The 22,646-nt window shown below is 37.6% G+C and overlaps 1 protein-coding gene across 1 annotated transcript in view; it reads left to right on the top strand.

Moving 5' to 3' along the window:
• The window catches only part of LOC126089246 (uncharacterized), a 177,476-nt gene extending 163,118 nt beyond the window's left edge, over positions 1-14,358 (top strand). Inside the window, exons 9-10 of the mRNA XM_049906895.1 lie at positions 10,083-10,309; positions 10,391-14,358. Coding sequence (XP_049762852.1) covers positions 10,083-10,309; positions 10,391-11,568 — 1,405 coding nt within the window. The 3' untranslated portion in view covers positions 11,569-14,358. The remainder of the gene's footprint in view (positions 1-10,082; positions 10,310-10,390) is intronic.
• The last annotated feature ends 8,288 nt before the right edge of the window (positions 14,359-22,646 follow it).

Genomic DNA, 22,646 nt, shown 5'->3' with positions numbered 1-22,646 from the left:
CAAGTTATTAGCTAATAGGCAATAAAGAGTGCAGATTTTCTGAAGCGTCCTTGTTCTCCAGATTACAAATAATCCCATCCGCTATTAATTGCGAGATTTTTTTGTAAGAGGGGGCAGGCTGTCAAACCGGCCGACTGGGAGCAGGAGAGGCACCACAGGTCATTTCAATTTCCACCGGCCTGAATATAGTTTGATGGCCACCATTACAAAATATACACGTTTCAATTCCACAGAGCGAAATACAGTGACATGCGATAGAAGAACGTGTATGAAGAGGCGTGGCACTGCACTTGGGCATACTTATGACCAAATAACATGTCTTACATTTCCTCGAACACATATGTTTTTTGTGTCAGACTTTTCAAAAAGATGTGCACTACAAGATAACCATTATTATTATTATTATTATTATTATTATTATTATTATTATTATTGACCCAGTTAGCAAATATCATAGATCCGGGGCTTATGCGCAGAGCAGTCTGAGTTATAGTGGGTAGTCTCCATGTGACTCGTGTTTACATTTAGTGATTTTGCTCTTTCCCCCTCGTTTACTCTCACGTCAAATGAAAACGAAATGGATATCTGTGGCTGGGAGCTATCAAGTGACTTAAAATACATTCACATAATTATGGAAATTTTATTTTATTTCCACCTTTCTGACAGTCATAATCGCCTTGCAGAACATTGAAGTTATTTTTGTCTGTTTGCTAAGAAATTTGACTTTTATTAACCTTTTCCGCAGAGGCAGTCAATGTATTTGAAACAAAATGTTTAATTCCATAGTACTGGCTAGTTTCAACTGTTCGCTGCATTTCAGGTGCACATTTTCATCCTCTGGCACGTATGGCATTATTCCGTAATAAAGAACCAAACATGATGTAATACAGTACTGGTGCTCCAAGACAATTTACGTCCTGAAAACCACACTGAGAAGCTTAATATCAGGTCGAGGTCTACTCCATTGGGAATCTGGACATAAGAATGTACACATTTTAGTATGGTTCACAAAATTCCAATGCTCTTGAAGTATTCTCTGATGTCTTGTTTCTTTTATGACATAATGTATGATCTTTCAATATTTTACACATACATACATATGGGCTTCCTACGTCATGGTAGCTGGGCAAGTACGGTGTCGTCTGTTATCTGCACTCCCTGGCAACTGCTGAAATGAACCTGTTTCTAACAAGTCACAAGAAAATATTGCGAATGATAGTTCGAAAAGCATTACTTTCAAAGTAAACATCCTTATACAGCAGTTGAACTATGTGCGAGAATGTACCAGGAATTTCATAAATCGCAGATCATTTGACTCCTATTTAAAAATCGACTCTTTGATGACAAGCCATTTAGATGAATTTTGAACCCTGAAGATCAGGCATTTATGTCTTTATTAAAAATTTTACTGGCACATTTGTGTGGTATATCTTAAAGTGTAACACATGCAGAAAAGATCAACATTGTAAGCAAAAGCTTAGCTTCTCTTGCGGCTTATTAACCTTAGAGACCAAAATTATATGTGAAAGCTTTGCTTTTCTTGTAGAAACACTACGTATATTAATCTAAGCTAAATTTCTCTGTTTGTGTGTTCATGCTACTTAACAGTGATGTTGATGTTGGCTGACTACATCACGTGTCCTATGCTCAGAATATTTGCTTTCATCAGTGCGCGAGATCACATGACGAGCTATAACTGGCTTACAAAAGTGCATCGCAATCTCGATTTCAATTATTTGGAAAGTAACATACGGTGTCTGGCGGAATTCCAGTGTATACTTTCGTAATATGAAAATATGCAGCGCACATGTTGTTGCACATTAAAGATATTTCCAAAACGTGTCTTTTTCCCTAAGTTTCGTTTTCTAAAGTGCCGGGAAATTCTACGCCCATTTATAAAACCATAACCATTCAAAGAATTGATAAGTTTTGCAGTTTCGAGGGAAAATATACTGTCACCTAACACAGAAAATGTGTGTTTTCACCCGGGAGAAAGTGTATTTTTAACCTGGAAAAATCTGGGATTTCCCCCCCCCCCCCTCTCCCCCTCCCTACATACCCTGGCTAAAGAAATTATTTGTATTGATAACCTTGCAATGAGGGAGATATCTGTATGGCAAAGGGGGGCAAAAATCGTCGTCAATCAGGACAGTGAAAAATGTTTTGCTCTCGTATAGGTCCTACACAGCACAGCTGTTGGTGTACCTGTGTGCTGTTACGTGTAACTATATACACAGTGGGATGAGGAACAGTAACACCCTGTATAGGGGAGACCTTGAGCAGTGAGCAAGCATATAAATGCGTGAACAAAATAACTCGGTTTACAAACTTAATTTGTTGTTCAGTTTTCTGTAACATTGCTCAAATTCTCTGAACAGCATGCAAATTAATCAAATGTAATGTATAAAAAAATCTACTCACCAAACGGCAGCAGTGCAAAAAACACACACACACACACACACACAAGAGTTTAACTTTTACAAGCTTTCAGAGCCAGTGGCTCCATTGTCTGGCAGAAGAGTTGAAGGGGAAGAAAGAGTGGTGAAGGGAAAGGACTGGTGAGAGTTAGGGAAAGTGGTACAGTTCAGAAAAGCCACCCAGAACCCCGGGTCAGGGGAGACTTACCGAATGGGCTGAGAAGGAAAAAAAATCATTAAAATACAAATTAATGAGTATTTGTACCCAACAGAAGGATTTCTATCGAATCCTGTAAAACAGGAAAATGAAGTTTCATTTTTGTGGTGGCAGCAAACAAAAGGATTCAGCAGTATGAGATAGGTCTGCTTGTTGCTGAGAAATGCCAGTGTAAATATATTTTAAGCTTAAAGGCTTATTGAATACAATCCTAGTAAGAAAGTAGGCCCTGTCATAGTGACAGAGAGATGATTATGGAACAAGCTGTGAAAAAAAGTGCCAAATATTGCTTGACATATGGCCTTCGGGAGTTACTACTTAGTATATTTGTTCAATAACAATTTAGTATAGTTGCCAGTGAGGAGAACTATCCTTTACCTGAAGCTGCAAAGTTTATCCATTTTGATACAGTGCCACACCTGCTGCAGAAACAGAATGCTAGATTAGCTGCAATGGCCGTATTCTTAATCATTAGTTAAATCCCAAATGTTTGTCCATTTGCACAGGTGTTCAGGGTATGTTTAAAAATACTGATGTGGGGTCCTCTACTTCTTGTAGCCCAGTGTTAAATGTGTCATGTAGCATTTCTACAACTTTGATGACTGCTAATGGAGTTCAGTTTTATGTCACTGTGTTATGGACAGTTGTGAAAGAAACAGGAATGGAGAGAATGAGGCCTGGCATTGGCACATAGCCTACTTCTCCAAAATAATGCCATAGACTTCATTTGACAGACAAATTGTCATGGAAAGTGCCATGTGCCTTGGCTCAATGAAATATTTCAGAGACGATATTAGTGTAAAGTTTGGTGATAATAAGCTGTTAATCTTTGAACCATGCCAGTGTAATTATGGTAGACTTCATTGCCGATGCAGTCTTGGTTATGCTGGAATCTACAAGTTTCAACCAATACAGAGTATCTGTTAATGAATACAAAGTGTTTCTTCTCTAACTAACTTCATATATTATCTCCCAAGACACAGTGACTTCTAATATACAAATTTTACAATATATGGAACATTAATTGAATGAACATCTGAAGTTCATTTATAAGACTGATATCTCAAATTCTCTCTTCTGTCTTGCCTGGACGTTATACTGCATGTTATGTCACATGCTTTTACTTGGTGGTACACTGTGCTGCTCCAGCCTGGGGTGTGAACTCCAGGAGAATACGCAAAGCCCGTGCAAGTACTGCAACTTGTGGTCGTACTGCAATCGACATGACTGCCTTGTGAAGACTCACTGCGTCACTTCGGACACTCGCCACATGCGAAACACGTAACAAAAACCTCCAAATAAATTAACTAATAGACTGTTATATCATTAAATGATCATGGCCACAATTCGTCAGCTGGCTGGAGATAGTGCTACACGTCACTCTGCCGGAGTGATATGTGGCACCGCACTTGGTGTTATAATATTCTTTATTTTGAACAGTTTATCACCATCAAAAATTCACTCAAAGCTTATACATTTTCAAATGTTATGAAATTTATAGCTATACTACTCTTGTAAAAAATGTACATGAATGTTGTCCCAAAGCTTCGAGCACAGAAAGTGTACAGTAGCATACTGAACAGTTTTCAAGCAATGCTGTATGGAGTAGTGGATGACGTCATATTGGAAGAAACAATATGGTGCATACTAATTAAAGAATTAACTGTGAGAAAGCTTTGCTTTGGACAGTAGGAACTACAGTATGAAATAACTAAAAGCATGAATTGCTACTCACCACATTGAGGAGACGTTAATTTGCAGAGAGGCACAAGAAGAAGACTGCTGTACACTTAAGCTTTCAGCCAAAGACCCACTTCTGAATTAGAAAACACACACACACACACACACACACACACACACACACACACGCACACGCACGCGCACGCGCGCCTTTAATGCCTTTTTCTACATGTCAGATGGCTGACAAAAGTGCATCATAATCTCATTTTCAGTTCTTCGAAACCAACATACTGTGTTTGGTGGCATTCATATTTATACTTTTGTAATATAAAAATATGCAGTGTATGTGTTGGTGCGTATTAAAGATCTTTCCAAAACATGTTTTTTCACTATCTAAGGTGCCGATAATTTCTACGTGTGTGGTGGAAAACACATGTACCATTCAAAGGATTGACAATTTTTACAGTTCAGAGTGAAAGTATACTGTCACATAACATGGAGAAAGTGTATTTTCACCTGGGAAAAGGGGTCAAGAGGAATGTTCGATACGAGTCGTAGCCTTTGACCAGTGACATAAGTTAATGGCTGCTATCACAGCACCTTTTGGTGCATATATTCCCATTTTTACTGTTAGCTGGTGAAAATGACATTTGAAAAAATAAATAAATAAACTGGTTGTGGTGATACACTGCTCTGTGACTTAGTCCGAGGTATAGGTTAGGTTCGAAGGCAACAATTTGGTTACAAGTTGGCAAAACCAACGAATGTAATACTAAAAAAACCTGGTTGTGGTTATGGACTGATCTGTATCTTAGTCCGTTCTAAAAAATTGCCAATAAAATCATGTTATAGTCGCCATATTATTTACGCTGTTCGTCGTGTGTTTCCAATGTGACTGGTGGTAGCCACTGACTAGTATCAAAACATTCGTCTATATTGCAAAAATGTGTATTTTCACCCTGGAAATTTTTTTTTTTTTTTTTTAACTTGAAAATCCGAGAATTTTATTTCCTTGTCTGCATGTACACCCTGTCATATTGCATAAAAATTTTGCTTTTCGTCGCTGTTAACTTCAAGCTACCTATGTACTTCATTTCTTTTCATGGATTGGTCATTTGTTCTGATTTGGGGTTTCTCGTTCTGATAACATTTATTTTAGTAACATATAAAAGGTTTTGTGTGCTGCTATTGTTAGTTTGTGTTCTACGAACCATTGACTTAGTGCTTCAAGAACTGTTATACTATTTTCCTCTAATTCAGCTCTTGGGATGAAATCTACTATAATTAGCACATCATTTGCATAGGTGATGCAGCCTCTAGTTTTAAACATGGCTGACAGCAGCTACTGTAAATAAATTTTCAGTATATAAGCTATATAGCCACTAGTTGCATAAGACCATTTGACTATATACTTTATATATTGCAGCTTCTAGTGTTGTTATACTCTGCAGCTGATTCAGTAATAGCTCTGTGCCAACATCCCAGAAATCTGGACCACAAGCAGGGCCCTGTGGGCAGCCTTGGTGATGCCTTTCTCAGTTTTCTTTCTAGGGCATTCTAATTGCACCTGTCTGTCTGTACAGTAACCTCATGGACTGTTGTACAGATACCTGGGACAATCCATCTGTTCCAGTCTTTTGAAGAAAAGGGCAGGTAACTACCACAAATTATCAAACACCCCACCTATATCACTCATTACGCCTATAATATATTTGCCATCTGTAGTGTTTGCAGTATCCATTGTGCGATTGATTTCCTGCAACTGTACTACAGGGGGTTCGTGCCTCTACCTGTCTCTGGTCCCTCAGGCAGTGGCACAGCTTTTCTTGTATTTTGGCAAGAGCATTTATCAAACAGATCAGCCTGTAAGATTTTGGTTCCCTTGGGTCTTTTTCTTCCCAGTGTTTTTAGTATAATGATTTTTGAGATTTTTCAGTTTCTTGGCACCTGTACCTGCAAAAGATGTTTGTTTAACAAATCTGTTATATATGATAAAATTTGGTCCACTATCTAATGCAACCTTGTGCCAGTATTCTATCAGATCCTGGTGCTTTCTTTTTCTTTAACTTTATTGTTGCCAGCCTCACTTATTCCTGGGTAAATGAAATCATAACACTATTATTCACATCCTGCTCTAGTAATTCAGAGCAAGATGCTGATAGTACTCTGTGCCTTCCATCATCGTGTTACCTGGCAATAATTCTTTGAGTAGGTACTGCACTGATGTCTGTCATCATTGTGCCATCACGTCATCTCAGGGTTGATAATGAAGTGTGCAGTTTCATACCCTGCATTGGAACAAATCTTTTATCTTTTGCTGTGTATTTTATTCCTGCTACCTTCAAAATTTAAAAGAAAGTATTCCAGTCAGTATTGTCAAAGGCTTTTTTGAAAACTACAAATGCTATAAACATAGATTCACATTTCTTTAACCTATCTTCTAAGATAAGTTGCATGGTGAATGTGGCCTTGTATGTTCTTATATCTCTTTGTAACCCAAATTGATCTTCCCCCAGATTCAGTTCTACCTATTTTAACATTCTTCTATAAATAAGCCGTGTATGTTGCAACCATGATTTTTAAATATTCACACCTGTCTTCTTTGGAACTGGAATTAAGATTAGTACCCTGTTGTTGAAGTTTGCAAGCAATTCACCTGTCTCATGTATCTTGCATAACAGGTGGAATAGTTTCGTCATTGTAGGGAGTACTAAGGATCTCTATAATACTGAAGGAATATCTACTCCAGGTGTCTTGTTTCAGCTTGTAGCTTTCAGTGCTTTATCAAATTATTCTTACAGTATCAAATCTCCCATCACATTTTCATCTGTTTGTTCTTTCATTTCCACAACACTGCCTTTCAAGTTCAGTATCTTGTAGAATTAAGGTCAGTTCACAGTTTGTGTCATGCTAAGTCATAATATTCCACAATGCAGTTCAAATAGCGTCATTCACACAGGCTGTCAATGGGCCATCATGTTATGTAATGTCACATCACCATTTCTTGGGTAGAAAGTTTTGACAGACTAGTCCTCTACTAATATCGGAAACTGACCTCTTTTTCACTACACTTACTCATGTTATAATAGTGGAGTTATAGCTTTTGTGTCTTCTTAACCTCTTTTTTTATTATTTTGCTTTGTTGTCATGGCAAACTGCAAATGTTCCTTGACAACTTGGATACATTCCCACTGAGTGTTCTTCCATAAGTGAGGTCAGGTATCTGAAGACAAAAAATGATGTAGGTTTGCAATAATTGAACAGGGCTGATGCCTATGCTATGTATAAAGGAGAAAATAATTTGATGAAGCAGTTTACATTAAATAACATTTTAAAGTGAAAAAAATCAGCTATAATGAGGGAGGAATAATAAATTGTTAATGGCGTAATTTTCTGTGAAGGAAGGAAAAACATAACGGGTGAGGTAAACAGGCCCACATATTCCCTTGTAAATATTATTTGAGATATATATGCTAGCAAATAAATGTCAATGCTTTGAAATGATGTTTCACTTTCAGCACTTTGCCACACAAAACTGATCAAGAACATATGTCACAAAGTTCACTATGGCCTAATAAACTACATCAATGTTGCTGCCTCACTAATACTATACTCCAACCTTTTATATCATAGATGGCATCTCATAACATCACTTTTATCGTTCAGCACTGGTCTTCAGCAAATTGACAGACTTGATGTCCAGTGCGAATATACCGTGACGTGACATGACGGTGTGTTGATGTCCAGTGTGAATTAGCCTTTAAGGACCATATGGTTCATGTTTATGGTGGTAATTCTGGAGGGTGATTAACTTTAGGAATTGACAGGGATGTTTTTGTTCCAAGAGACAATTAGGCATTCCTTAGCTTTTAATATTAGTTTCGGTCAGGGAGTGAAGCAGAAAACACAGGTCAACTACTTCCCACGAGTAACACTGGTGCACCTGCCAGCTCAGGCATTGTATGCCCATTGGCTGTTCTGTCTCATATTGAAACATTATTTAGAAGGGAGATGAAAGGGATTAGAGAGAGAGGGAACAGCAGGTATAGCAATTTATTGCTGTTTAATTGCCCTATTCTGAGGACTGAATAACAGAGAGTCATTAAAAGTGATGACAGTGCTTACAACAAACTTCATAGCAGCTCAAAATTGAAATCATTTTCTCTTATAGCAATTTCTTCCTTCTTTTTATTTGAATTAGGAATTTACTCCATTTTTCTTGAATGATCAGTGGCATTATCCATAACAGAAACAAAAGTTCTTCTGAACTATGTAATAAATCTAAAACCAATGTTTAAATACATCACTCTTCATCTCTTCATGATGGTCACTGGATTTGCAGGATGTATATTGGCCATCAAACCAGTCTCAGGACTGAAGACCACAACAACAACATATATTGGCTTTGCAATTTTGATAGAGCGATGCTCAGATGATCTTTTTTGACAGAAAGTAGTCTGCTTACGTTGCCATACTTTCAAATGCCCACTGCCCTTCGAATAGTGCCAGATGTGCTTTCTGGAGTGATTTTGATTCAGCCAGGTCTCACTAAGGTAAATAACAGGACACCAATGATTTTCCTTTCCAATATTTTGCATTTTTCTCAGAAAAGTTTCCCTAACTGTTACAGCAGTAGGTCTTTCAATCAGTCTGTGTTTTCCATTGTTCCATTTTCTGTAACTGAAATCCAAAGACTAGAATTCTTCCACTCAAATGGCAAACCCCTGCGAAAACAGTTTTGTTGTGTAAAACATTTGCTACCTTTTGGCTTGTATGATATTCACCATTGTCATAAATTTCCTATACAGTACAATGAACAAGTCTTGATGGAAATAGTCCATATCAGTGACAGTTCTTCTTCCACTATTATCTTTCCTTGGAGAATAAAACTTCTGACCACAGGTTTCCATTGCCCAGACTTCTGCATATATTCTCTGTATAGTTCCTAATCAAATACTACCACATGCCTTTGCTGTATCAAGCTGCAGTGCTAATAAAATTGTGACTTTCTGTCATTGTCTTAAAGATCACAAAGAAATTTGTATATCTTGTATATGACTCCCTTTGGCTGTGTGTGTCTTGAAATCTGGTCATCTTACTTTGTAAACAAAAATAGAAATAAACTGTGATGAAAATCACGTCCTGGCAGATATGTGGCATTTTCAAACAGGAAACACATAAATGAATGCTGGGTAGTGTGGTCCCTGCTATAAACTTAATCCTATCAAATGGTGCATCCATTGCAATGCGTATTGTGTGAAGTAGCAGAAATGGTGTTTGTAATCTTTTAAGGAAGTGCAAAGAACTTACTTATTACATTTTTCCCCATGACCATCTTTTCTCTTATATTGCATTACAGTGTGAAAAATTGGAAGAAAAGGACCCCAATTGATGGTCCATGATTGATTCAGAGTTTAGTATTGCAGAAACTTGTGCAGTTTATTGTTGTGATAAATCAGGGATAATGGAGTGCATGTTTGCCAAATTATTTTATTATTCTTGTAACAGACTCTACTTGTAGGGCTATTATTGCTTCTTAGAAACATTATACAATAGAAACCTGAACTGTACATGAGAGGAAATTTTAAAATATCAAGAGAAAAAAGTGCTACAGCGATTTTATTTCAATTCATGGTGTTTTCTAATTGGAATAATATTTAAAAAGTGTCAGTCCTTGGAGTATTATCTGCTGTGCGTTACAGTTTGTTGTTACCAAAAATGCTCTGATGTTTCCAGTTAATTTACTTTCTTCATTTTTCTCCCTTAAGGTGTCCACTGTTCAGTAAAAATGATGACCTACATGTCAAGGCTGTGGAAGAAGAAGCAGCAAAGGCTAGAAATGAGGCTCTAGCTAAGAATCCCAATATACAATTGAAACATGATCCAACACACATACTTCCAGAACGGACTCAGCCAGATGTTCCTGATCGACATAATGTTCATTTTGTGCCGTATAATGGAAGATATCCAGTTCATGTCAATTTACACTTGCCAGGTTTGCTTCATTTGCAAGTAAATATTAATCCTTTTTACAGTGAAAATCCAGACCACATTACTCAATTGCCTAACTATGCAGCAGGTGCAGCGGAAATTTTGCCAGCCCGCCGTCACCACAATGTACACCCTCCGCCAGGTGGTGCAGCAGAGCTGAATTGGCTGAATCCAGTAATTGCTGTAGGTCAGCAACGTTTCATGGTAGCCCAGGGGCCTCATATTGTGGTGGAAGGACCCAGGCACGGTGCCAGGCTAATAGTTCCCCCTGGAATCGACAATGGGCCAGAAGCACAAGGACAACAGGACAGGCCTGCTGTGAGGCTAATAGTGCCCCCCAGATTCGACAATGGGCCAGAAGCACAAGGACAACGGGACAGGCCTGTGGAACGGGTTCAGCTGGCCAGACCGGCAGTGGGACAGGGTCAGCAAGTCGTGGCAATGGCGCAGGCAGTAGTGGCAGCAGCTGTGCACCAGCAGCACGCCAGGGTGATAGAATTGGTGCACGGTCAGCGGGCCAGGGCGGCAGAAGCGGCGCACGGTCAGCGGGCCAGGGCGGCAGAAGCGGCGCACGGTCAGCGGGCCAGGGCGGCAGAAGCGGCGCACGGTCAGCGGGCCAGGGCGGCAGAAGCGGCGCACGGTCAGCGGGCCAGGGCGGCAGAAGCGGCACGTGGTCAGCGGGCCAGGGCAGCAGAAGTGGCGCACGGTCAACGAGACAGGGCGGCAGAAGCAGCACATGGTCAGCGACCCAAAGGAGCAACACAGCGTCATCAGGTTAGGCTGGTGGCATCAGCAGGAGGGGCTCAGGCTCTGCAGGCCAGGCAAGGTGCTCAGGGACAGCAGGTGAGGTTGGCAGCAGCACAGGGACAGCAGGCAATGCCAGCAGCAGCACAGGGACAGCAGGCAATGCCAGCAGCAGCACAGGGGCAACAGGCAATGCCAACAGCAACACAGGAGCAGCAGGCAATGCCGGCGGCAGCACAGGGACAGCAGGCCCGACCTGTGGTGCCGCACCGTCCGGTTAGGCGAGCAGTGGAGGCTCAGAGAGGCAGTCCTGTGGCACACCTGCTGTTAGCAAGAGTTCAGCGGCAGCTGCCACCACCTGCAGGTCAGCCTGCAGCTCAGCTGGAAGTTCCTCTAGTCAACCATCCTCCACTAGCAGCTGATGACTTTGTTGCCCAGTGGTTAGCTGCAATTCCACCCGAGCTGGAAATACCAGTCGCTCAGGATCAACAGAGACCGCAGGAACCTTTGCCACATTAGAGAGGACAAATTGTCTTCTTAAAAAACTACATTTTTAGTATCTGATAGGTGAATAATTTCAGACAATTTGTGCCAATTGTGTGTGAAGTTTTCATCACATGTTGTTGTTCAGAATCCTATTACTTTATTATCTGTGTCCCCCCTAAAGGTTACGTGCTGTAAACCTGGAATAACATCATGTTATTGGATGAGAGTGTTACTGAATAAACCAGTGTGTTACTTAACCTAGTATGTTTCCTATGTGGAACCAGTGCAACCTATACGGGCTGAAATGGACCCGAGTCGGCTGTAAAAATATTGTATACCGTCAGTAGCAGCTGTTTACACAACCCATTGAAGCACAAAAATTTAACATTTTTCTGTGAATTCTCTCTCTACATATACAGCAAAGAATGTTAAATTATGTACTGTGTGATGGTCTCTCTCTCTATCTGTGTGTGTGTGTGTGTGTGTGTGTGTGTGTGTGAGAGAGAGAGAGAGAGAGAGAGAGAGAGAGAGAGAGAGAGAGAGAGCGAGCTTAGCTGAAAGAGCTAAACACATTAATATGTTTTTCTGAGAATGTATAAAAATATTGTAAATCGGCAGGGGTCTCTCAGTTTCTCGAATAAAAAAAAAAAAAACTTTGTGTCTCTTTTAAATAAACATCCTGTAAAGCTTTTAATTTGTGACTTCACTGTTACCAATTCATATATATGTATATCCCTTGTTATTAAGTTGAAAGTCAAAAGATACTGAGCAAAAGTCTATACAAATCATATAGTATGATTTTGTATATAATATAATATTCCATAATTTAATGCTTATTTGAAAATGGTTCATTCTGAAATTTAAATTGTCATTTTAAGAATGATTTAGCAGAGTTAACTGGGGATCCTCTGGTATATATTTTTCAGATGTAGCACAACATGTGAAGATGTCTTACCAAAGAAAAACTTGTACAGTGTATATTTAAGGAAAAAATACGCTTAGATTGTATTTTATGTCCTGTGTATGTGCGTCTCCCCCCCCCCCCCTCCCCTATCAAACTGTTACAGAGAGCATAGACTGATAAAAACAGGCTCCATGGTGTGCAAAAATAGCCAGCTAGTTATCACAACAAACGCTTCTTAAGAGTTGAAGACACCTCAAAACAGTACTCCCCATATTATGCTGAATAATTTATGTAACATTCATTCTATCTTTTGGTGTGTTCTCTACTCATGTGAAGCAATTTTTAATATTCTGAACACTTTACTATTTGCAGTCTAAAACCGATACTGAGTAAAAATGATTCAGTGGTAAACTGTCAGTCCCGAGCAAGTAGAGGCCAGTTAAATAATAGTGTCTTGATGAGACAGGAAAACTCTAAAATAGACACACTCAGGAGGAACAAGGAAATAATGGGAGATGTTTTTAAGCTTTGTTTCATAGTGGTAAGAAAATTTGAGGTGATGACATATCACTCTCAAATTCAGAGGCAGCTGTGCTAACATATGAAGCTGGTTGTATGCAGTTACTTTGTAATCTATAGAATGTATACTGTTTCAGGGTTGTCATATACTTACCTTGTTTGTTTACATCATGGAATCATTTCTATTTATGTAACCTCTATATTTTCATTATATCATAAAAGGCAAAGGCTAATCAATGGTTCTGACCATTGTTGCATGCATTTGAATCTGTTAAATACTTTTTATGGAGTATCAGTAGAATCGAGGATTTCATAACTTTCTTTAAAATCATTATAATGACCTTACTGAGGGATGTTGTTCTGTAATCTAGTAGTATGTGACACAACTACTGTGGTGGAACTTTGGCACAAGTAAAAGAATTTTAAGAATGAAGGTCTTATATTGATCAGGAGATTCCGTTGTTGTTGTAGAAGTGAGATAGTGATGAGACGTGGAAGCAAAAAACATGGTGTCAGCAGCTGTGCTTGAAGTGAGTTACTAGGTCGAAGCAAACACCATTTGTCCTTTGTCTAACATGGAATTTGCACATTAAATGATCAATAAAAGTTTGCTTAGAGAGAATGGGGATTAAGCTGCAGAGGAAGATAAAACATATGGCAAATTTTAATTTACTGACATTGAACCATCTCTAACCTACAGGGAAAAAAAGAATGCATTTACTGTGGAAGTCTAAAAACCAGATCATGGTTCTCCCTTTCCACTCACATTCTTTTGCCACAATCATCTTGTCCCCTTCCATCACTCCACTACCAATTATTTTTGTTCTACCCCATTACAGTTTTGTAGCAGTTTTTGCTTTAAACTGTCATTTACACAAGGAGCCTGACAGCTGATTTTCTGCATTTGCAGTATTGTTTATTTATATACTTATTCATTACTCCTAGTACTGTAGCAACAAAATTACAACTAAGCCATAGAGTGAGTACTGCATAAGACATTATTTGGCAATTTACACATATGTGTTTTGCATGCACAGAGTGCAATGGTACTTCATCTGTTCCCCTCGTGAGTATCCCTTCTGCTTTATCTCTTCAGCACTGCAAAAGTGTGTGTTGTGCTTGTATTATTTCATTTTGTGTATGTTTATGAGTTTGGACATCAAAGTGTGTGATTTTTATATTTCTGCTGTTGTGTTTATTTATAAGAGTTTTTAACATAATCTTTTATAATTTTATACATTATTGAAAATAATCATATGGTTCCTTTTAATTATATTCCATAGTGTTATATCTCTTTTAATTATATTCCATAGTGTTATATCTCAAAAATCAATGTTGAACAGTTTGAATGTGATGACATTGAATATGAATATATTGTTGTGATTTTATGACAGTATTTTACACGAACTGAAATTATAGTTTTGTATATTCTTGTGTTAAATTCTATTTTCAATAAAATTATTTTATTAAGAAGAATTTCGAAGTATCTTTCTCAGCCTCAGTCCTGTCAAGATTTCAGGGGAACAGTGTTATAGCTAGGTGAAGGACCTGCAGATTAAAATCTATTCTTCTCCTGAATTCCTAGTTGCAAATAAACTTCTACTTCCACATTTCATGCCTAATTAAACTTTAAATTGTTAATTTTACAACACCTATGACAGCCTATTTTTATGTTAATGCCTATTATCTTTAAAATCCTAAAATTTACCAATTTCCTTTAAAGTGAAATTTTTTGTTTACAAAGGATTACAGTTGCTTACAAGAATTGGAGGTTGGAAGATGGAAGGTGGTATTTGAAAATCTGTAGCTCATAAAATCCTGCAAGATTTGAGTTGCAACAAAAATCTTGTTCAGTGACAGGATGGTTGAAAAACTAATTGCTAAACTTTATTGTACTTTTTTTAAAATACAAGTATCCCGTAACAATACGAAGTACTTGTTATATGCATTTGTGTAGCATCTTGTTTCTTTCTTGTGTTGGGTTTCGAGCGAAAAAAGTCCCACTTAGATCGACATGCAGATGGAGTGCTACATAAGCAGGGTGTGTACGACCCGGGACAAGTGGGAGATCCAAGAAAAACCCGGGAATTTTTCATTTGGGAAAAACCCGGGAATTTTTTAGAATTCCAGAAATTTTTCATTGTTTTAGTTTCCAGTTAAATTTTTGTAATTTTGGCTGGTAAGAATCGATATTCTAACAAAGGATATTACTGTATCCTGCTACAGCAGAATAATACTGCAACAATAAAACATGAACGAGGGGAAAAAGACGAAAATAAAACTTCAGTTGCAAACAAAATGCGCCACAAACAACAAAACACAGTGCTCATACAAGTGTCTGCAAACAGCAAAATGTGTCAAAGGCTTTTAGGAAGACTATGCAATGCTTCATAACAACAAATTGCCACCAATGAGCGTGATGTCATAACTATTTACATTAAATTCGTTCAAGCAGTTGCGAGCGATCTCATGCGCATGTGCAATTGAATCACATGAGTAGTACCTTTGCCCGCTTCTGGCTACAGATGTGTGGCTGTTAGCTGTATAAGCAGTAGCAGAAAGCAGCCAGACGCTACATAGAAATTTTACTGGCGCACCCAAGCTGCCCGATCCACGCATGCCCAGATCTGTGGGCCGTGGATGGGGGGGCGGGGGGGGGGGGGGGCTGGGGTGTCTGCCTCGGGCGGCTTTTTCATGAGAGGAGGTGCCAGATTCATAATTTTTTAATTATTTGTACCCAGGAGAACAAGAACTCTTCAGAAAATTTGTCTTTATTGCTTATTCGCTAATAGCTTGCTGTTTCGTGTGACATAAAATTAAATATGGGATACATAAAACCACAAAGACAAGAGACAAGCAAGAAAGTACACATTTCTTCAATCCTTAGGCCCTCGGCAGGATGTCAAATGGGCTGACGGGGAACAGGAGAGCCTCCACAGAACATTTCAATTTCCACTGTCATGAATATAATTAACAATTCAAATTTACATTGAAAAATTGAAAATACATATCTGATGGTATATTTACTCCAGAACAGCTAGTACACTATGATATTAGTACATGTCTGTTGTTATATTAGAGAATAAATTCTCGAATAAGAAATTACAATAATACATTTACATTTTTTATTGATTACTAGACGCTCCCTTCATGAGAATTGTTCCCTTCATTTACAGAGCTTCTACACTTTGAAGTGAAAGAGATTAAACAGTTTTTCTAGATGAGTTACATATTTTGTTTACATGTGCGATTCTGAATTAGACTGGAAAATGTTCATTTTAAGTGGGTCTTAATGGGCTGTTACGTTTCAACACCCCCAAAAGGATTTGTGAAACTGAAATTTGAACAAAACCTTTTCTGACAGATCTATGTAACAGTACACATTTTGCAATAAACGGAGGAACCAGCATTTTACTTATGGTATGAGATAAATCTTATGTTTGATTAAAAACGTAAATTAATTATGATGCATTATGCAAGACTATTACTCAATAGTACAAGGCAAGAAGCTAACGTGTAACTTAAGAGTTCCAAACTACTACAAAATTCCTAAGTGTAAATGCACTAATCTGTACTTTACATAAATGTAAATAGTCTTGATGTGTATAGTACGCAGACTGCTTTATGGATAATCTTGAAGTTTGCAGTATGCAGACTGCTTTATAGGATGAAATGTCTGACCAATGACCAGTCTTACTATTTTTCATTTGTCAAGACACTTCTGATGCTTCACTCCTTTCCTTTACAATCTTTCACACATTAATTAACAGAATTATACATAAGAGTGCAGTTACATATTACTCTGAGTGGTAATATAAGTGACTAATACGTTATATTGGTTATTTTTTATAATTAATTGAAACAGCACCAACAACTATGTGTTTGGGCCTTATATGCAGGTATGTGTTCACCAGTTGGGTGTGAATACACAATAAATGAATCGTAAGTGATTGGTACATCATGACAAAAAATGGTTAGGCATTATACACGAGTAAGTGTTCACCACTTACGCGTGAATACACAATAAATGAATCATAAATGACTGGTACATCATGACAATAATATGAATAGGTTTTATACATTGGTAAGTTGGTTTGAGCATTATATAATGGTAAATTGGTACGTAAGTGGCAGATACATCATGACAATTACATGGTTGAGCATTATACATTGGTAATTGGTTCATAAGTGATAGGTACATCATGACAATAATATGAATAGGTTTCGTAAATTGGTAAGTTGGTTTGAGCATTATATATAACCTATAAAATTATTAAAAACTTATTCAATGACAAAGTGTTGATATGGTAAATTAGAATTATCTCAGCAATAGAGGTATATGCATGTGGACAGGGGGAAGAACAGCTTTGTACTCTGAAGTAAGAAATTAAATAGGAAATTTGGAGTGTTGGAGTTGAATAAGAAAAGATGATACACCCCACAGATTAGAAGAGCATTACACATGAAACAAAATTATGTGACAGAGAATAGTATAAGCAAGTCATTCCTCACAACAATATACTGACAAAGCATACTTGTATAAGTGATTGTTCACAACTTTGAGTGCTGGTATTTAGGAAAAGGAAATACATAAGTAAATTTTTACTAATTGGGTGACAACATACAACAAAATCAGACATAAACAAATAATATAGTATGACAGAGCATAGTTACATCTAATAACACAGAAAAGCTAGCTTGTTCCCCGGATCCTCCTATAAAATAGGTTTTAGTCGCTTAGTAAAACTGACACGGTAAACTAGAAGGGTCTCAGCAATAGAGACAAATGCATGTGGACAGAGGGAAGGATAGCTTGGCACTCTAATGAGAAGTAAGAAATGAAACAGAAGGTTGGAGTGTTGGGGATGAAGAAGAAAAGACGACAGACCCCAAAGACAGGAAACGCCCTACCCAGGGCCCCCACTGTTCCAGCACTTCATTGTGGCACCGGAGGGAGAAGAGTGTTTGGCATTCCCTGCAGAACGGACTTGACACAGCCTCACCTTCCCAGTCCCCAAAAATTAACCCCAACACTCCATATTGACTAATCAATGAAGGGTGAACAAGTAGCTTTCTGCAGGACAGAGTAAATGACATATGTAATGCTGTATTGGCCAACCCAAGTAACAAATGTTAGATCCTACCAGCCGACTTACAAGTAGTCTCTCTAGTATCCGGGTTTGATCAAACATAATCAATTACTTAAACATGAGATAGTGAAACCTGTGACATATCTGAGAAATAAACATGAAAATACTAAAGCGAGGTACAGAATTACTGTATTCCTCTGATATCTGTTGCTGCTCAAACATAAATTAGTACATAAATATAATAATATAGAAATAAGGTACCCAAATTCATCGAAATACAGCATATCTCATATTAATTAATAAACAAAGTCAACTGCCTCATTGGGCAGATCATCCAAGTGTTACAGTGTTCACATTATGTGAAGTATTTTCTCATGCATCAATATATTTGCTAAACACCACAGAGATAAGTGTCACGAGGCAGGTCTGAGATATGAAATTAAAGTTACTGGAATCTCAGCCAAGTGATATATAAGTCTCCTTTCCAATTGACAATTACATTAATTTCAAGACATATTCTATGTGTTTATAATGTTACAAAATTTTATATAAGGCAAAGATAAAGATATTCAAGTGGCACTACGTTTAAATAAACAGTCATTAGCAGAGTGATAGAATCAATTATAGTTATGATATTGCTGTTAATAATAACTGGAGCAGGCTCTTATGTCGCAAGAAAGCAGTTTACCTCTTAGACAATGAATGATTACAGAGAATTAGGTTGCATGTGACAGCACATCACAGTATAATATATGTCAATACATCAGTAGTTCTAATTTTGTGCCTGTAAGTTGTAGATTAATTAAAGTAAGTATATTTCTTTTGAAAAGAATAGAACATTAATAATAAGTGGTTACTGAGAACCACGTTGCATGTAACAGTATGTCATTGTATTAAGTATACCATAGGCAGAAAATATTTCAAACAGCAGTGCATACAGATAAACTCTCATAAACTTGAGAATACGTTGACAATGGGTGATTACAAGAATTATATTGCATGTAACACAGTATATCATTGTATTAAATCTAGATAGACCAGATTAAACAGATGATTATAGTGTGCATCGTATCATGTAAAGGTAGCTGTCAAGCAATTTACAAGAAACAGTCATTGTTAGCCTTTCAGACATCTATTCTCATGGAAAAATTATTTCAGTTTTCAACTGTTGAAATGCACATAGACATAATGACTGTACCATTTGTAGGATCAAAGGTCCTCATTTCATTACAAGTCAAACTCAGACTTTAGAGCAACTGAACCAACATGAACATGAACATTTCATGTCAGGAAACCACAAGGATGGATAAAGGGATTTGCCCACAATAACTGTCAAAGGCACCTTGTTCTCGTAGCATAGATGTAGTCATTCCAAATTTTTCAGCCATCTTCTTGTAGAGACTGAGAGCCACCATGGCCACATACCACTACAGAATCAGATTTACATTGGTAATTATCTGCAAGGTACTTCCCAAATATATACTGCTCAATAACCAGTTGACAGACTTCTCGTTGATCGTCACCACATTAGACATGATGTAGCAACATCAGACCAGACAATAAATAAAATGGGGCACAGATAAGGTAAATTCAAAAATAGGTTAAGGCAAAGGGTAAAGTACCAGTGGTTAAATATGAATGGGTTAATATTAGGAATAGAATGGTTCGTTCAGCCACTCTAAAGGTATGATAAATATATCATATTTTAAACCCACCCAAAGTTTGTACTCGTATCCAGATAACCAGAAAAGGGGAGCTGGCTTTGTATAAAATACGTGCACCAATTCCTTTCAGCACCCAGTCTCTAAGTATTTGTCTGAAACATAAAGTGGAAGAGGATGAGTTTGTACAGAAAAGTAAGAGAGGATGTGACTTGAAAAGGAAAGAGTCACACCAGCCTTGGGTTTGTCCACCCCCGAATTACAAAAAGAGCTTGCAACCTCCTGGGGAAAGACAATTCTTGTGATGTTGTATGAGTAATGAAGGCTGTTTGTATAATTTCAGGTGCGTAATATTCCTGAGTCCAAATAACAACAAATTCAAATAGTCCTACATAAAAATCAAACAACCCCCAATCTATGCCAGGTAAAAGCATACACAAATGTTCAAATATACCCTTTTCAACCCCCACTCTATGAATAGATAAATATAGATAAAAATATGCAGAAATTCACACATAAAAGAAATATGAATATAAACTACAAAAAATATATTACAGTATTAGCTTCAAATGTGTTAAGTTATCCAATTCCTCACTTCTCAGTGTTTGAATTTGCAAAAAGCAGTGAACATTAATTGAGCTTTTAATGAGTTGTAATTTTCTTTCAATTAGTATTTTCATGACTACTGGATCACAATATTCATAGCATGGCATGACAAGGTGTACAACACGGATTTGTCTGTGTGGTATAAAGTATAAATTCTTCAGCACAGGTTTACTATTTGCTGGTTGTTTATTTGGTTTTGTGAAACTTTCATTAACTAGCTAATTGTTTTTGGTAGGGTTCCTCAAATCTGTCTGCAAGCTACTGATTTCAACACATACAATCCCTTCCTTCACTACTTGTACACATTCGCTAATCATATTACTACCAGGAGACTGTTCCATATTTTTCTTGGCAATTTTATCATCTGAGTACACACTTTGACAAATTTCACTTATGACCTTACACTTTTGATCACCGTATACTGACATTTGCTACTATAGTCATTTGACTACATTTAGTATTCTGTCACTAATTAGATCTTTTTTTCCATTTTCACAAACACATTCAGACAGAACATCACTAACATCAACTGGTAACATTAATCTATCAGGCAAATTTCACTTATGACCTTACACTTTTGATCACCGTATACTGACATTTGCTACTATAGTCATTTGACTACATTTGGTATTCTGTCACTAATTAGATCTTCTTTTCCATTTTCACAAACACATTCAGACAGAACATCACTAACATCAACTGGTAACATTAATCTATCAGGCACTGCTCTGTTAGTTTCTAACTCGTTACTCGAGTATACACCAGAATTTCCAGAATCATTCAGCATCAAATCATCAACTTTAACTTTTACATATACCATTCCATCTAATTCTGTAGGCAACATATTATCAACATCATTATCATCATCATCTGAGACATTCTCATCAGAAACATTAGCATCACACTTAGGCCTAATATTATTTTCAATACCCAACTCATTTCTCTCTTCACACACTTCTTCAACAACCTCAACACTGTGACTACTCTCTTCTACCACATCCTCATTTTCTTGTCTATTATCTACTGCAATCTCATTAGAAATTGCTCTATCATTCTCATTTCCAATGCCAAGCACATGAACATCAGCTTCCACACATACAGCACCAGTATCAGCTTTTTCACTCATTTCACATTCACTCAACATTCTCACCAAACCATACTGTTCTCATCACTATCAACAACTACTACTGCATTTCTACTGTTAAGGAATGTTGTCAAAGTGTTTTCTTCTAATTCAAATTTTCTACTTTTTGCTCATCTTTGTTTTCAGATAAAAAAATTTCCTAAAATTCCCTATCTAACTTCATTCTACTAACTACAGGTTGTACTTTGGGTACAAAATTTTGGTACATTCTATTTGTTCTGCCCCTTCCCCTTCTGAAATTACTACAATGTGCCTGATTGTAATTCCCATTTCTATGTGCCCCATTTCGCCAGGCTCCGAAAGAGGCAGGTCTTAGTTTACCAGTCCATTTCTTCTGTTCCCAAAATTGTTAATATTGTTTCCCTGATTTTGCCCCCACTGCCTATTTCTTGGTTCAAAATTCCTGTTCTTTTTGGTCTCTGCCTATCATTCCTCTCCCCATCTCTTCTGTTGTCATTTCTGAATATTCTATTAAAATAATCATTGACAGCTCTGTTATTGTTATTCCTGCTATCCTCAGGTCTGTCATTACATCTGTCATTTCTCTCCCATGCTAAGTCCAATTTGTCTATGTTGTTGTTGTGGTCTTCAGTCCTGAGACTGGTTTGATGCAGCTCTTCATGCTACTCTATCCTGTGCAAGCTTCTTCATCTCCCAGTATCTACTGCAACCTACATCCTTCTGAATCTGCTTAGTGTAGTCATCTCTTGGTCTCCCTCTACGATTTTTACCCTCCACACTGCCCTCCAATGCTAAATTTGTGATCCCTTGATGCCTCAAAACATGTCCTACCAACCGATCCCTTCTTCTAGTCAAGTTGTGCCACAAACTTCTCTTCTCCCCAATCCTATTCAATACCTCCTCATTAGTTACGTGATCTACCCACCTTATCTTCAGCATTCTTCTGTAGCATCACATTTCGAAAGCTTGTCTATATATCTAATAAATTGTTCAATTGTATCATCAGGTCCGTAGACAAGACCCCACTGTAACCAGTTTGGCAATCTACGTTTTAATGCATCTATCTGGATCATCTCGTCCAGTGGTTGATCAAGATGCACCAAAGTTCGTAATTGTTGTTCACAAAAGATTTTCATACGTCCACTACCTGGTTTGAAATTTGGCCCATTCAAAAATTCTGACTTAATTCTGGTTTGTTTAGTTTCTGAACAGAATTTGTTGATGAA

The sequence above is a fragment of the Schistocerca cancellata genome, chromosome 1 (genome assembly GCF_023864275.1).
Source record: "Schistocerca cancellata isolate TAMUIC-IGC-003103 chromosome 1, iqSchCanc2.1, whole genome shotgun sequence".
NCBI lineage: Eukaryota > Metazoa > Arthropoda > Insecta > Orthoptera > Acrididae > Schistocerca > Schistocerca cancellata.
The sequence above is the reverse complement of the archived record's forward strand: the minus strand, read 5'-3'. Positions and strand labels throughout refer to the sequence as shown.